The 16971-nt window shown below is 44.0% G+C and overlaps 1 protein-coding gene across 3 annotated transcripts in view; it reads left to right on the top strand.

The window, feature by feature from the left end:
- Nucleotides 1-16971, top strand: part of ITSN1 (intersectin 1) — a 249840-nt gene that overhangs the window by 216916 nt on the left and 15953 nt on the right. For all 3 annotated transcript variants that reach the window (XM_077479948.1, XM_077479947.1, XM_077479949.1), the window contains 4 exons: nt 1858-2070; nt 8287-8408; nt 10224-10306; nt 14194-14277. In XM_077479948.1, coding sequence (XP_077336074.1) covers nt 1858-2070; nt 8287-8408; nt 10224-10306; nt 14194-14277 — 502 coding nt within the window. The remainder of the gene's footprint in view (nt 1-1857; nt 2071-8286; nt 8409-10223; nt 10307-14193; nt 14278-16971) is intronic.

Raw genomic sequence — 16971 nt, 5'->3', positions numbered from 1 at the left:
GCCACATATTATCTTCTCCCCCCTATTGCAAAGAAAGTAGGTAAATGATTATACCTTGGTCATATCTGTTTTGTTTTAGCTTTTTTAGAAAGCATCACAATTTCCATTAGACCAGAAATCTTAAAAATGTTAAGCTAAGTGCTCAAGATAAACTTCTAGCATTCTAACACCAGATCTTTGACTAGACCTGTCAGTTGAGAATGTCCCCTGTGGAATATTGCTCTGGCTTGTAAAGCCAACCTAGTAGCGTATAAAATCGGTGGCAAAGGGGAAGTTGGTGTGTGTATATATATATTTTGTAGGGCCCTGCTTTTTCCCCACATACATTAATAGCTTCTATCATATCCATAGCTTACATTTTTGTTTTTTTGTTCACTAATCCTATGCAGAGATTACGCTGATAAAAGTTTAGATATATGGAAACCACAAGTTCCAGCTGATGTTTCATTTCTATTTGGCCAGCGTAAAAGTTTGTGTCCCTGTGTTAGGCTGCCTACGATGTTACGGGTGTAACACGTAATAGCAATTTAAATTAGATTTTAAAAAAAAAACATAACTATAACCTCATAATACACAATATGATCAGAAAAACAGTGTTGTAAGTCCCAAAAAAATTGAATATTAAAAATCTATAAAAACAATATATAGTAAACATATATAATAATGAAATCAGTGCCTTTAGTTAAAGTCCCAAATTGAACATGTGAGGTGGCAAACTTATTCTTCTGAAAATGGTGATTTGCCCAAAAACGCACTGCATGCAGTCCACTTCAAAGTGTCCACGAATACTTAAACTCCTTAGCAGAAATGTGGCATCTCAATATTATTATGTCATGCAACTCTGTCTCCACAGGTACTCCAGTGCCTCAGTAAATAACATCACAATTCATAGGAGAAAGAGACAAATCCCATAGTGTAGTATTCAAAACATCATCGCATTTGTTATAAAGATACCACTCACATGAGATATGTAGAGATCAGCATGTATAGCGAAACTACTACCACCAATCCACTGGCTTGTGTGATGACTTGATGGACCAGGCCCCGTGAAATGTGTTTCATTGCTAAACTGACATCCCTAGGTGAAAAGGGCTGTACATGTAGCATTGCGAAAAAGGTGGAGTTAGCCTTTAATGTTTATGTTGCCTTTCAAATGTAACCACTGTGAGGAGTCTCTTCATTTTAGCAGACCACAGTCATAATTATGACTCAGAGAACTGAAATAATCAGATTTACCAAGGTAATTAAATATATTTCGTTTTGCAAAACCAATTGCTCAACATGGTTTACAGGAGGTCAAAGAGCTGGAACAAGTAGAAGAACCTTAGCAGCCATGTAGTCCTGTAGTCACTCATCAGAGGGGTGTATACCATGATTTTAGAGAGGAGGGCTCAACTATGCGTATAGAAGATGCTTACAGCTATAAGACAAGGGTAGGACGTGTATGTGGGACATTTATCGAGGTACTTAAATTTCTGCCTAAAGTTTGATTCAATATGCCATCACAATTTTATTCCTGTCATTAGAAAGGAAGGAGGTCTGTCCTCAACCAGCTTTGCTGGTATCTGCAGCATGATGGTAGGATCTGAGTCTTCCCTCTTCCACTGTGTGGTCTTACCTTCTCCTAGGATGGGTGGATCTTACCCTACTGGGCAGGCCATTTCTTCCTATGAGGCTTAATGTTCTTTGCACTGGCTACATGCACTGTGTCCTTTAACAAGACTATAGTATAGGTCTGTTATGGCTTCCATAACACTTTACTAGAGACAGAGAGAGGATAGTGTGGAACCTAAACTATTCCAAAATTATACTTTTCCTTCAGCTAACTTGAACCTTTTCTGTGTTTTTCACTTTTAGCAATTAGTTTTTAATTCTGTGACGAACTGTTTGGGCCCGCGGAAGTTTTTACACAGTGGAAAACTATACAAAGCAAAGAGCAACAAGGAATTATACAGTTTTCTTTTCAATGACTTCCTGCTCCTGACCCAAATCATCAAACCGCTTGGATCATCCGGCACTGACAAAGTCTTCAGCCCTAAATCCAATCTCCAGTACAAGATGTACAAAACAGTGAGTGAATATCTCGTTTTGTGTAGGAGTATATGGTGTGTGTGTATTACTATTAGGAAAGAATTAGGCCGCGTACACACGCGCGGACTGTTCGCCCAACTTTGTCCGTCCAACAGTTTCGGCAAACAGTCCGCTCAAACTTAGCATGGACGGACATGGCCACACACGACGGACGAACAGTTTGCTGAAACCGTGCGCGATGACGTGAACGGCACGTACGACGGGACGAAAAATACGACGTCCTATACACTGCATTATAGCTTTCGGCGTGGAAATCCTTTCTGAGCATGCGCGAGACTTAGTTGGCCGAACAAGCCTACACACGAGCGAACAGTCCGCTGAAACCTTGTTTCAGCGGACAGTTTTTCGGAATTTCCGTAAGACCTTGTTCGTCCAACTGTCCGCTGAAACTGTCCGCTGAAGCCCCACACACGAGCGGACTGTCCGCCCAAACACTGTTCAGCGGACAAGGTTGGGCGAACAGTCCGCCCGTGTGTACGCGGCCTTAGTTCCACCACTGAATTATGGGTAGATGTCAACGACTTTGCAAAGTGCTGCACCATATACACTTGCCGGGCACTTTATTAGGTACACCTGTTCAATTGCTTAGTAACACAAATTGCTAATCAGCCAATCAAATGACAGCAACTCAATGCATCGAGGCATCTAGATGTGGTGAAGATGATTTGCTGACGTTCCAAATGAGCATCAGAATGGGGAAGAAAGGGGATTTAAGTGACATGGAACATGGCATGGTTGTTGATGTCAGACGGTTTCGTCTGAGTATTTAAAAAACAGCTGATCTACTTTTCATGCACAACCATCTCTCAGGTTTACAGAGAATGGTCCGAAAAAGAGAAAATATTCAGTGAGTGGAAGTTGTGTGGACGAAAATGCCTTGATGTCGAAGGAGAATGGGAAAGACTGGTTTGAGGTGATAGGCAACAGTAACTCAAATAACCACTTGTTACAACCAAGGCATGCATAATACCATCTCTGAACACCCAACACATCAAACCTTAAAGCAGATGGGCTACAGCAGCAGCAGATGGGCTACTGCAGCAGCAGACCACACTGGCTGCCTCTCCTGTCAGCTAAGAACAGGAAACTGAGGCTACAATTCGCTCAGGCTCACCAAAATTGGACAGTAGAAGATTGGAAAAATGCTGCCTGAGTCTTGATTTCAGCTGCGACATTCAGATGGTAGGATCAGAATTTGGCGCAAACAACATGAAAGCATGGAGCCATCCTGCCTTGTATCAATGGTTCAGGCTGGTGGTGATGTAATGGTGTGGAGGATATTTTCTTGGCACACTTTGGGCCCCTTAGTACCAATTGAGCATCATTTGAAATGCCACGAGTATTGTTGCCGACCATGTCCATCCCTTTATGACTACAATGTACCCATTTTCTGATGGCTGCTTCCAGCAGGATGATGCTCCATGTCACCAAAGCTCAAATCTTCTCCAGTTGGTTTCTTGAACATGACAATGAGATCACTGTACTCCAATGGCCTCCACAGTCACCAGATCTCAATCCAATAGAACACATTTGGGATGTGCATCATGGACGTGCAGCCAACAAATCTGCAGCAACTGCGTGATGCGATCATGGGGATATGGACAAAATCTCTGAGGACTGTTTTCAACACCTTGTTGAATTTATGCCACAAAAAATAATAAAGTGGCTGGTGAGTGTATGTCTACAGTATAGGTGGCCAAATAAGCGGCATTGACACTGTCTGTCCCAGATCAGTTGAAATGGGAGGGAGTAGGGAGCTGTCATGACTCCGATTTTGCCTAGCCCAGAAATAGGCCTTCATTGTTATAACAGTGCAGCCTTTTCTCTTGTTTTACTTGAGTTTATTTTTTTATTTTTTTTTTTACTTGCATTCACTCCCTCTCAGTCAGTATCGTTAGCCTGAATGTCAGAATATAAGGCCACCCTAACTCTAGCCTAAGTGCAGTGCTGATAATAAATACTTGAGTTACAGTCTTGTAACAAGGTGATGTGAAGATTACAGGACATACAGTGGATATAAAATGTCTACACACCCCTGTTAAAATGTCAGGTTTCTGTGATGTAAAACAATTAGATAAAGATAAATAATTTCAGAACTTTTTCAAACTTTATTGTGACTTATAAACTCTACAACTCAGTTGAACAACAAACTGAAATCTTTTAGGTGGACGGAAGTAAAAATAAAAAAATAGGTTGCATCAGTGTGTATTCCCTTGAACTAATACTTTGTTGACGCACATTTTGATTTTATTACTCTTTTTGGGTATGAGTCTATCAGCATGGCACATCTTGACTTGTCAATATTTGCCCACTCTTCTTTGCAAAAACACTCCAAATCTGTCAGATAGCGAGGGCATCTCCTGTGCACGGCCTTCTTCAGATCACCCCACAGATTTTCGATGGGATTCAGGTCTGGGCTCTGGCTGGGCCATTCCAAAACTTTAATCTTCTGGTGAAGCCATTTCTTTGTTGATTTGGATGTATGTTTTGGGTTGTTGACATGCTGAAAGATGAAGTTCCTCTTCATGTTCAGCTTTCTAGCAGAAGCCTGAAGGTTTTGTGCCAATTTTGACTGGTATTTGGAACTGCTCATAATTCCCTCTACCTTGACTAAGGCCCCTGTTCCAGCTAAAGAAAAACAGCTCAAAAGCATGATGCTGACACCACAATGCTTCATGGTGTGTATGGTGTTTTTGGTGATGTGGAGTGTTGCTTTTGCACCAAACATATCTTTTAGAATTATTGCCAAAGAGTTTAAACTTGGTTTCATCAGACCATAACACATTTTCCCACATGCTTTTGGGAGACTTCAGATGTGTTTTTGCAAAATTTAGCTGGGCTTGGATGTTTTTCTTGTTAAGAAAAGCCTATCATCTTGCCACTCTACCTCATAGCCCAGACATATGAAGAATACGGGAGATTGTTGTCACATGTACCACACAGCCTGTACTTGGAAGATATTCCTGCAGCTCCTTTAATGTTGCTGTAGGCCTCTTGGCAGCCTCCCTGATCAGTTTTCTTCTTGTCTTTTCATCAATTTTGGAGGGACGTCCAGTTCTTGGTAATGCCACTGTTGTGCCATATTTTCTCCACTTGATGATGACTGTCTTCACTGTGTTCCATGGTATATCTAATGCCTTGGAAATTCTTTTGTACCCTTCTCCTGACTGATACCTTTTTTAACAATGAAATCCTTCTGATGCTTTGGAAGCTGTCTGCGGACCATGGCTTTTGCTGTAGGAAGAGACTAAGAACATGTCAGGAAAGACCTACTTGAACAGCTGAACTTTATTTGGGGTTAATTGGAGGCACTTTAAAAGATGGCAGGTGTGTATTGACTCCTATTTTAACGTTTGAGTTTGAATGAGATTTCTTAATTCTGAACACAGCTACATCCTCAGTTATAAGAGGGTGTGTACACTTATGCAACCACATTATTTTAGTTTCTTATTTTTACTTCCCCCGCCTAAAAGATTTCAGTTTGTTTTTCATCTGAGTTGTACAGTTTTTATAGGTCACGTTAAAGGTGGAAAAAGTTCTGAAATGATTTATCTTTATCTCATTTGTTTACATAACAGAAACCTGACATTTTAGTAGGGACGTGTAGACTTTTTATATCCACTGTATCGCTAAAATCATTATTTAAGTTTTATAATCCTCTAGCAGCCTGAACAGAGTGTCCGCTATCAATATTGAATTGAGGCAGGAGACCACACTGGGCTGACACTGCTGCTCTGGCAGGGAGAGAATACAGCTATATAACAGTGTACACACCTATACCTGGGAGGCCATGGTGTACTAGTATACCACCTTGGGATTGCAGATTCCAATTCTCACAATTGCCAGTTTCTGATTGGTGCTTCTTAAAATTATCCTTTTATGATGGGTCTTGCCTATGTAAAGCAGCTTTATTCCTCCTGCAGGGCTGCCTACTGGGTACCGAGCAGTGAAGCTGAAACGAATGATTGTGATAGTGGAGCCTAGTATACAGTTTAGAGGCAGCTGCAGTTGAAGAAGTTATGCTCCATCAGGAAAATCACAATTAAAGCAATTAAACTGTTGAAAGCTGATCTGCAAACGGGGGTGATGGTTGCTCTATTTCCTTCCTTTTTGCAAAGTGTTTGTCTTAAATCTTATATTATACAGTGCAATAAATAAATAAAAATGGCTGTGCATGCATTTCTTGTTCAAATTGTTTTATTGAGAATTTTAATTAAATTGAAAAATTGTCATAATTGTAACAAGGTGCTGCTGTTAGTCCACAAACAAGATATAGCATTATGACCTAATAGCCTTTAGTACTGTCTGTTATTCATACCATGTGAGTACTGGCTGGACAGATAAATCCACACATTTATATAGGTCCCATCCCTCTCCATGATTGTTAGATTCTGTGCTAGCATGTCTTTCAATGTGGATACCCAACCTGTTATAAACTCAAGGAAAAGAACATAAATATAGAGGAAAGTAAGGAAAATGAAAGGTCGAATAAGGATTTAGTAGCACATTGCTATGCACAGCAAGACACTACTGTGTGTTGCGGTACACTATGGGGCAGATTTACTAAAACCGGAGCACACAGAATCTGGTACAGCTGCGCCTATTAACCAATCAGCTTCTATCTTCAGCTTGTTCATTTAAGCTTTGACAATAAAACCTAGAAGCTGATTGGTCACTATTCATGGCTGCATCCGTCTCTATGTGCACTAGTTTTGGTAAACCCCCCCAATCCCCCCCCCCTCGTGTTACCAAAAATGCAACAGTTATGATTTTGGATCTGGTGTGGTGCATTTGGCTGTTCATTCAAATGACTGGACTGCGGTAACTTCTAGCACAGTGGCGGCTGGTGCTACATTTTTTAGGGGGAGGGTCAGCAAACAGTGCAGCCAAAGCAACCCCCCCCCCCAGTGCGGTCCCCCCAAGCCTGGCACTTGTCTTATCTATGGAGCGGGCAGCACTTCCCTCGGAGCGACGGGCCCATGCGCCTCCTCCCCCTCCTCCTAGGACAATTGGGACGCTTTTCCTTTTGGCCAATCGGGAAATTTCCTTTCAGCCAATCAGGAAATGGGTCTCAGATCCTCTTGCTGATTGGCCGGGAGGAGAATCAGTGTAACAATAGCGAACATTAATTTGCTATTGTCACAGAACTAGGTGGGCTGGGGGTGCAGTGTCCAGACTTTTTTTGAAGCATCGTTAGAGCCTCTGGCTGTAATCATGTGCTTAAAAAAAAAAACTCTATTGGAATCGATGTGTCCGGCACCCCGCATGTAGATTAGGGGGCCTGGATGCATGGATGGGGGGGGGAGCGGCGTCTGGTGCCCCTAATGGACGGGCCACCACTAGCGTAATGCTTGCATGCACCACAACTGATCAGCCTGGTGTGGACGAGCCTGTACTGTTCTCAAAAAGCCGTGAACCTCATCTGTGCCATCATAGAGCAAGAATTTGTTATATTACTCTGTGTTCCCATATTTTAAACAATTTAGATATGTTATATAGTTAGTTTTGCAGTCAGTTTTTCATTCATCATCATGAAAGAAATGCTTAAAGTGGTTGTAAACCCTTACAAACCACTTTGACCTACAGGTAAGCCTAGATTAAGGCTTACCTGTAGGTCCAAGCAATATCTCCTAAACCTATATGTAGCAGTCTTTCCTTAGTTAAGCCCCATACACACAATCAGAAATTCCAGCCAGCAAACGACTGAGAGCAGGTTCTCTATTTTTCGGTCTGAAAAAGTTCAGATCGGAAATTCCGATCGTCTGTACAAATTCCGATGCGCAAAATTCCTGCGCATGCTCGAAAACTATTCAACGCATGCTCAGAAGTATTGAACTTGATTTTCTCGGCTCGTCGTAGTGTTGTACGTTACCGCGTTCAGAGAACTTTTGTGCGACCCTGTGCCAAGCTTGAGCAGAATTCCGTCTGAAAAACCAACCAAGTTTTTTCTGACGTAAAATCCGTTTGTGTGTACGGGGCATAAGAAAGTTGTTTAGTTGCTTTTACTCTATATTTGAGCAGCTTATTTTGTTATATATTGCCATCAAATTTTTATTTAGTAGTGCTTTTCTAGGTATTTTGCGCAAGGGTTGTTCAAGAATTGTATGTGTATCGTTTGATATCCAGCGTCTTTCAGCTATTTGACAAGTCCACCAAACATGCAGGATTTAATATCAGTATGCCTTCTCTCTGCAGCCCATATTCCTGAATGAAGTGCTGGTGAAACTGCCCACAGACCCATCAGGGGATGAGCCCATATTCCACATCTCTCACATTGATCGGGTGTACACGCTACGGGCTGAGAGCATCAATGAGAGGTAAGGATACTTCTGCACTTTCAAGTTTCTAATCTTTACACACACTTATTTGTGTCTGCATGTATGGTCACATGCCTTGTAAAGGCCTTGGGGAACCATGAAGCTCAGGTAGCTCTAATAAGTGAATAACTGTGCTTGACCTCACCCCCTCCAACATCCTCTGTCAGTCCATGAAGTTGTCCATAATAACGATTAACCAATAATGTAGCAAGGGAGGGGGTAGGGCCAAGTGTGACTTTGGGGTGTTTGGTTAAAAAGAGCTAGTTATTATTGAAATTGTGCAGAAATGTGAATATGTCATAATTTAGGCAGTCCCCAGTTCTCAGATTTTTTTTTTTTTTTTTTGTGGGTCTGTTAGCATTTGTTTTTTTGTGTTGCCCACCCCTCAATTAGACAACTGTTGGACATCCCAAAGATTAAAGTGATTCTAAAGCTTAAACATTTTTTACCTTAATACATTCCTTGCATTAGGGTAAAAAATGTTTAGGTGTCGGCATCACCCCAAGCAGCTTTCCATGGAGGCATTGGACAGAGAGGAGGGTCACTGTTGGGGGACTCAAAAAGAGGAGGTTCATGTTCGTGGCAAAAATCTCAGTCTTGTTATTAAAGCCCAACTCTGGGCAAAAAAAAAGCTGGGCACGCACTGAACGCTCACCCGATGCTCTGCTCCTCCAGCATATGGCGTTCCCCCATGATCCAGCGGCAGACTGTTCCTGATGTCCTCACATCTGGAGCTGGTCTGTAGGCGTGATGATGTCAGGAACAGTCCACCGTACTAGACCGCACTAGACTGCACGGGGGGGGGGGGGGGGGGGGGGCAGCAGGAACCAGTCTTGAGCTGGGAGGATCGGAGGATTAGGTTAGTATCTCTCTATTCTCCAATCCCCTAGCCCAGTGATGGTGGACATTGGCACCCCAGATGTTTTGGAACTACATTTGCCATGATACTCATGCACTCTGCAGTGCAGTTGAGCATCATGGGAAATGTAGTTCCAAAACATCTGGAGTGCCAATGTCCACCATCACTGCCCTAGCCAAAAAAAGAGCAGTTGAGCCCATGCCCCACTGCATATAAAAATGTATTTTATTGTTTTTTGCCTGGATTTGGGTTTTAATCTCCCGTCTTGCCCAAGTCTATAATGTACATTTTTTTAATGGATTTTTTTTTAAATGAAATATTGTACATTTAAATGCGTTCATTTTTGTTGTTCTTTTTTTTGGAAATTTTTAATTTCCCATCACTAACTGACTTGGTGACAGTGGTCACCAGGACTAATAGAGAACATAAATCTCCCCAACAGCCAAAATAAAAACCCCACAGTGATTTCAACTTATAGAAGCCATACATGGATCAATGTTCGGCAGGGATCAGGCAAATTTTGATCCATGTATGGGCACCTTGGTTTAACACAAGTCGATCTATCAATAGACTTGTGTACATCCAGGCTGTCAGGTTTTTCCCGAACGATCAGTGCTGCCGGTTATAGCTGGCAACACTTAGTGTTCTGCCGCTGTGGAAGGCTCCCCACTGGCAGAACACCCCTGTTCAACCCTTTGTTGTGTGACTGTGTTGATGGGGAAATCAAGCAATTTACTTTCTTTCCATGATTGAAAGGAATTGTCCCTGTTTAAAAAGTGGAAAATAAACAAACTAGACAATGATTGATCCTCCTTTAGACTGAGTTTCCTTGCCTATTTATATCTGTTATATCATTCTAGTAAATATGCAACATGTAATAAATGTAAGATGCCTTGTACGCCTGCATAGACAGCCAGTGTCTCAGTAAGAATGAAGTTTGCGTGTTTTCTTTGCAGGACAGCGTGGGTGCAGAAGATCAAAGCTGCATCAGAGTTGTACATTGAGACCGAGAAAAAGAAGAGGGAGAAGGCATATCTAGGTAACAAGCTTAATCATTACACTCGTCTGACGAAAGCACAACCCTGGCCTACACCTAAATACAAGGTTAAAACACATATGTATATAGAAACTGTACAGTTACTCGATAAGAAAAAAACTCTGTGCTAGGTGACTGCAAAATATGAAAGTAGCAACGCTGTTTAGAATGTGCTATACCATTGTCCCACTTTGTCTCTGCTCTTCGGTCAGCGAGTGAACATTGCATTTCCAAAGTAACTGTGTCTCCCATCTGTCATCTTTTAATGCTGGTATTCCCACTAGAAGATAAATTAAATCAATTGCTGGGGTTCCGCTTATGCAAGCATATAATATTCAGCCGTTTATTTAACTTTGCTTTCTGTGTGTGACCATCTGACTCTACAGAGGTGTCAGAAGTCACCTGATGTGTGCATTGCTTTCCTGTGAACTATCTGACCTTGCACATTATTTTCCGGTTCCTGATTGTGTGGTGTGTTAGAACAGGCATTTCCCTTGACAGCAACTGTCAGGCTTCTGGTAACCTCTGACCCCGATACTCAAGCAGATCTTGCTCAACCCAGTCATGTCCAGGGCTGGACTGGGACAAAAATTTGGCCCTGGACTTCATCCAGACCGGGCCACTTTAATTTTGCAAACACGCACAAAAACAGTATATATATATATACTGTTGGGGAGTGGGGTGGAGGACACAGAGGGACAGCGTGGGTGGTGGAGGACACAGGGGGACACTGTGGGGGGGGGGGTTGGAGGACACAGTTGAACACGGTGGGGGGTGGAGGACACGGTTTGACACAGTGGGCGGTGGAGGACACAGGGGGGTGGAGGACACAGGGGGACACAGTGTGGGGTGGAGGACATAGTGAGGGTTGAAGGGCGCAGAGGGGGGTAAAGGAAACAGTGGGGGATGGAGGACACAGTGAGGTTGGAGGACAGAGGGGGACAGCATGGGGGTGGAGGACAGAGGGGGGCAACGTGGGGGGAACAGGAGAGTATCATGGGGCCTCCTGTGATCCTGTTGGAGCCATTACTTTGACAGGCTGTCACTCAAAGCAGCCCACTGAGCCATCTGGAAACTCCCGGTAGTCGCAATGGCCAGTACATGCCTGGTCATGTCTGATTGCTTTAGAGTGGTTCTAAAGTCAGAAGGTTTTTTATCTTAATGCATTCTATGTGCAGCAGTCTCCCTAATACTTACCTGAGCTCCATCCCAATCCAGTGATGTTGCACAAGAGTCTTGGCTGAGACGGCAGTGGGGCGCCATTGCCTCCCGATGCTGTCAATCAAATTCACTGAGCCAATGAGGAGAGAGGGGGTGGGGCGGAGCCTCGGCTCTGTGTCTGAATGGACACACAGAGCAGTGGCTTGGCTCAGGTGCCCCCATAGCAAGCTGCAGGAGGGAGAGACCTGAGAAGAGGAGGATCTGGGCTGCTATGTGCAAAAACACTGCACAGAGCAAAAAAAGAAAAACAACGAGACTTTAGTATCACACATGGATTTCAGAGAGATAATCCCATTTGGATGTAAAATAAACTGGAAACCAGGTTTTGAAGGAATTCATAAGTGTTGTAGGCTGGGGCCTGACCCCTCCAAGTAGCTTATTTCATAAAACTGTGCACAAAGTGCTGATGGTGCAGATATCATATCTACCAGGAGCGCCTTCAACTTAAAGTGGTGTTCCACACACCAAAAAAAAATGCTTAAAATTCATAAAATAAAAATAAAAAAATGTAACTCCCTTCTAAATACCTGTTGCTAGGGAGTCCCTCGTAGTCTGCCTCCTTCAGTGCCCGGGCACCTGACGTCACTTCCCCTTGGCGCAGGAAGGGCTCAGCTCCGCCCCCTCCCTCCTGTCAGTCATCTGGGGCATGTAACAAGTCCCAGATGACTACGCGGCCAATCACGGCGCCGCTCACGCATGCACAGTGGGTGCCCCGGTGTGAAGTCACAGCCGGGTGCCCACAGTTGCAATGCCGGCGCCGCCGAGCGGATTGGGGAACGAGCGGAGCTTCGACCCCCCTGCATCACTGGACCCTGGAACAGGGAAGTGTCCGATTATTAAAAGTCAGTAGCTACAGTAATTGTAGCTGCTGACTTTTAATACAACTGAATTGTATGCACAGATAACATACATATACAAAAGATGTTTTAGTTGCCAAAGGATTGATATTTTTGTATATCTAGTCCTGAGAATTGTGTAAAGTCTGCCACTCAATTGCCAGATCCATAATAAATGTATATCCATATAAACACAGCCCAAAAATTATGGACTTTACTGGCAATAAAGGGGATCACAAATAATGAATTAAAAAAATATATATTTATCTACAACTATATCAAAGTCCCAACCTCCTGTTCTTGTTTTATTTCTAATATCGTACAACCATATTAAAACCGCTTATATCACAAGCTGGAGTAGCAATTAAAAACAATACACGGATGATTTCATAGTGAATACAACTGCTGACTCACTATCACCAATATTAAATTACTGTAAATATACTTGAGTTTGTTCATTAAATGTATAGCTATAGTTTGAAATGGTGAGTCCTCATGGGTCAACGCATTTCTTTTGTTTAGCTTTCTCAGGACGCATGACAATTCAGCAGCAATTACTACATATCCAAAAACAAAAACCATATATATCGAGTCAATACAAAAAATACTGCAGAAGATAATCATTTACAAATTGTATCCCATGTAAAGGTAGGGCACCTTGTTCATGAGTGTTTAGGTAGCGTAAGGGCTGGGGCGGGAACATGAGCAAAAAGGGGTCAGATGGGCAGCAGACGGCAGAAAAAAGTAAGGAGATTAACAGATAGCATGCCATAGGTCAAACGTGTTTACCTACCAAGAGGAAAAGTGGTGACGCTTGTGGAAGAAATTTCAAGCATCAATCCATAATCGATACATTCAGCACATTCATCGCCATATGATGTAGAGCTATTTAGCCATGTAAATAAAAAATACAGTATATGTAGATATAAAGGGTGTCGCTGCACTGAAAGCCTGTACTCAAACCAATTTTTTGGGTTTTGTTTATATGGATATACAGCCCTGAAAATCCTACAGCCATTCCACATAGCTCAGCCTGGCCCAGCCTGGGAGTGAAGAAGACCTGATCATTCACTTAAAGGTCTTCTCCCCACCCCCCACCCTGTGATTGGACAGTAGTTATAGCAGCAAACTAATGAGCTCATCTCTCTGTCACTCTGCTCTCTTTTCCTATTAGCATGTTCCATGCACTGCAGCTCACCTTTATCAGTTCCCTGTGCTGCTTTTCCATCCCCTCTCTGAGCTCTGCTGTACAGAGGATACAGTAAACTGCAGAAGGCAAATATCAAGTCAAATTCCGGTACTTACACTGCTTGCTTTTAATTCTAAAACACAATAAATTGTTTATGAATAATTACAGAGCTGCTCTCATTTGTGTCTGTTATATCTACCTGGAGCTTAACGCAGACCTATGACAATGGAAATATGTATTAACCAAGTGTAGAATGTGATAACTGACAGCACAGGATGCGTTAGTAATGTATAACTGGCCCAATTAACTGGATTAAACACACTCTGGGGGTACCTTAGCTGTCAGATTCTAAAAATTGGCTTGATGTTTTTGTTTTATTTTATTTATTTTTATTAGCAATACTGGATGATATTGGTGTAAAAAAAAAATAAAAAAAGAAAAAGAATCTTGGTGTCAAAATACCACAAGCTCCGCTGGCTTTGGTTAGTACTGGAGACCTAATTTTGAAAGCCAAACATACAATATGTACCCGCACCTTCCTGTGTCTGCAGTTATATGTATCATTAGGTTATGCAGAACAATGTTAGGTTCACTTTAAGACATTGAAAGCTGCATATCTTGCTGATTGTTCTTTTTCTTTCTAGTGCGTTCTCAGAGAGCCACAGGGATTGGACGGCTGATGGTGAACATTGTAGAAGGTATTGAATTAAAGCCATGCAGGTCACATGGTGAGTACTTGTCACTGTGAAGTTTTGTGAGGGAATGGCTTGATTCATTCTAGCTTTGATCAGAGGATTTAGAGATTAAAAAATGTGTTATTGTTGCTTGGTCTGTGTAGTAGAGGCAATGGTATTGCACAGAGTAGTCCTTTACCTTCTCTACCGGAGACCCCCCCCGCCGACGCTGTCCCCTCCTCGTTTCCTGCGGGTGCTTCCTTAGCAAACCTTGTGTTGAGGGGGCATGTGTGGGCATGCTCCTAAGCTGAGCTGTATGTGTCCACAGACACACAGCACAGGGAGGCCATGCCCCCCGCTCCCTCCTCCTAACAGAATTTGACTGACAACAGCAGGGGCCAATGGCTCCCACTGCTTTCAGGGTCCCCTGTGAGACTAAGGAGAGCGAGCTGGTGTGCTGCAGATGGCACAGAACTGCATAGGTGGAGCAGTAAGGTGTAAGTGTTTAGGGATGGGCGTGTGAATACTTAGTGGGGTGTTTTTTACCTAATGCAGGGAATGCTTTAGATCCAGGAAACAACAAACCCTCAGTACTAGGGATGAGCTTCGTGTTCGAGTCGAACATACGTTCGACTCGAACATCGGCTGTTCGCCCGTTCAGCGAGTTCCGAACGTTATGGGCCGTTCGTGCCAAATTCGTGTGGCGCTCACGGCCCACAATGCACTGCATCATCGCAGTGCATTGCTGGCTCATGATTGGCCAAGCATGCACTGTGACCCCGCATGCTTGGCCAATCACAGCGCCAGCAGCGAGGAGAGCCATGATTGGCCACAGGCAGGATGCCTGTGGCCAATCATAGCTCAGGCTGTGTAGTACACGCCCCACACTATATAAGGCCGCCGCGCCTAGTGTAGTGTGTTGGCGTCTGAAGCAGTTAGTGGGTGTTCTGTGTACCTTCAACACAGTACACACCGATCCTATTCGGCCGATTTTCGATCTTGCTGTTGTGTAGTGGTTGTTGTCTGTGTGCCCTGACCGCAGTATACACCGCTATATTCACCTCACCTATATAGCTAGTGATCTATCTTTTATAATAGAGCTTGCAGTCAGTAGTGTTAGGAGCTTGTGCGTGCTGTCTGCGTGCTCTGTACCCAGTACACACCGCTATATCCACCTACATAGCTCTTATCTATTTGAGCCCACTTGCCATCTGCAGGAGTTATTGGAAGTTGTGTGTGCCTCCAGCACAGCACAGTATACATCTGTATATACCCCTTTATCTCTGGTGTTCTATAAAAAAAGGCATCTGCAGGAGTTAGTGGTTTTTTTGTGCCTCCAGCACAATATACACCTGTATCTACCCTTTGTTGCTGTTCTCTAATAGAGCTATCTGCAGGGCTTAGTGGGTGTTGTGTGACTCAATTACAGTATACCCCTTTATCTCTGGTGTTCTATAATAAAGGCATCTGCAGGAGTTAGTGGGTGTTGTGTGACTCCAGCACAATATACACCTCTATCTACCGTTTATTGCTGTTCTCTAATAGAGCCATCTGCAGGGCTTAGTGGGTGTTGTGTGACTCCATTACACTGCTGTTTTACCCAACTCCCTTCAGGCCATTACCATGTCTGGAAGGCCAGCAAGGAGAGGCAGACAGGCGCGAGCCAATAAAAGAGGGCAAGCAGGCTCTGTGTCTAGAGACAACAGTGCTGGTCGTGGACGCGGTGCATTGTCATCAGCACGTGGCCATGGGACACGCTTGTCCTTCTTTTCGGCAGCTGGACATGTTGAACCGCAACATGCCAACAACTTGGTAGAGTGGATGACCAAGCCCTCTTCATCCTCCTCATCCTCTCTCACCCAGTCTCAGGGTACTAGCAAAGCAGCTGCCAACGCATCGTCTTCACTCCTCTCAATGTCATCATCAGTGACTCCTTCCCTAGACCCACCACGTCCTCCTGAGGAGTCTCCTGAACTCTTTGAGCACAGTGTTGGGTACATGCTCCAGGAGGGCTCTGATGATGAGGAAGGCAGTAGCGTGAGCGCAGAGAGAGGGGATGCTCAAGAAGGACAGCAATCTGGCAGTCATGTTCCACAAGCTGCAGCATACTGCCAGGTTTGCTACAGCGATGAAGAGGGAGGGGATGATGAGGGCACTGACTCCACGTGGGTGCCTGGAAGGAGAGAGGAGGAGGAGGCACATGTCCAACGAGGCAGGATGCCCTCCGGGGGGCCAGCTTAGGGGCAGCACACCGACTGAATCACACCGCAGAGCTCCGCCTGTGCAGGGCGCTGCCTCTGCGCGTTATTCTAAAAGTTCTTTGGTGTGGGCCTTTTTTGAGACGAGTGCATCAGATCGCACCGCTGCTATTTGCAACATATGTCTCAAGCGTATCTCGCGTGGCCAAAACATCAGCTGCTTGGGCACCACATGCTTGACCAGACATATGTTGACCTGCCATGCAGCTCGTTGGCAAGCGTACCTCAAAGACCCACACCAAAGAACAAAGCGGACCTCTCCTTGCTCCTCATCAGCTGGCATCTCCAACCCCACTAGACCTTCAGTCCTCTCTGAAACCTGCTCTGAGAGGAATGAAGGTGTAGAATTAGGTGTGTCACAGCCAAGTGCTTCCGGGAACTCTGCTAGCGGTACACCCACATCCGATTATAGCAGGCAAATGTCCCTGCCCCAGCTGCTGGACCGGCAAAAGAAGTTCACTCCCAGCCATCCACATGCCCAGCGGTTGAA

The sequence above is a fragment of the Lithobates pipiens genome, unplaced genomic scaffold (assembly GCF_037356315.1).
Source record: "Lithobates pipiens isolate NorthernLeopardFrog02 unplaced genomic scaffold, aLitPip1_a1.2 Scaffold_16, whole genome shotgun sequence".
NCBI classification, from domain to species: domain Eukaryota; kingdom Metazoa; phylum Chordata; class Amphibia; order Anura; family Ranidae; genus Lithobates; species Lithobates pipiens.
This window is presented reverse-complemented; position numbering and strand designations above follow the sequence as displayed.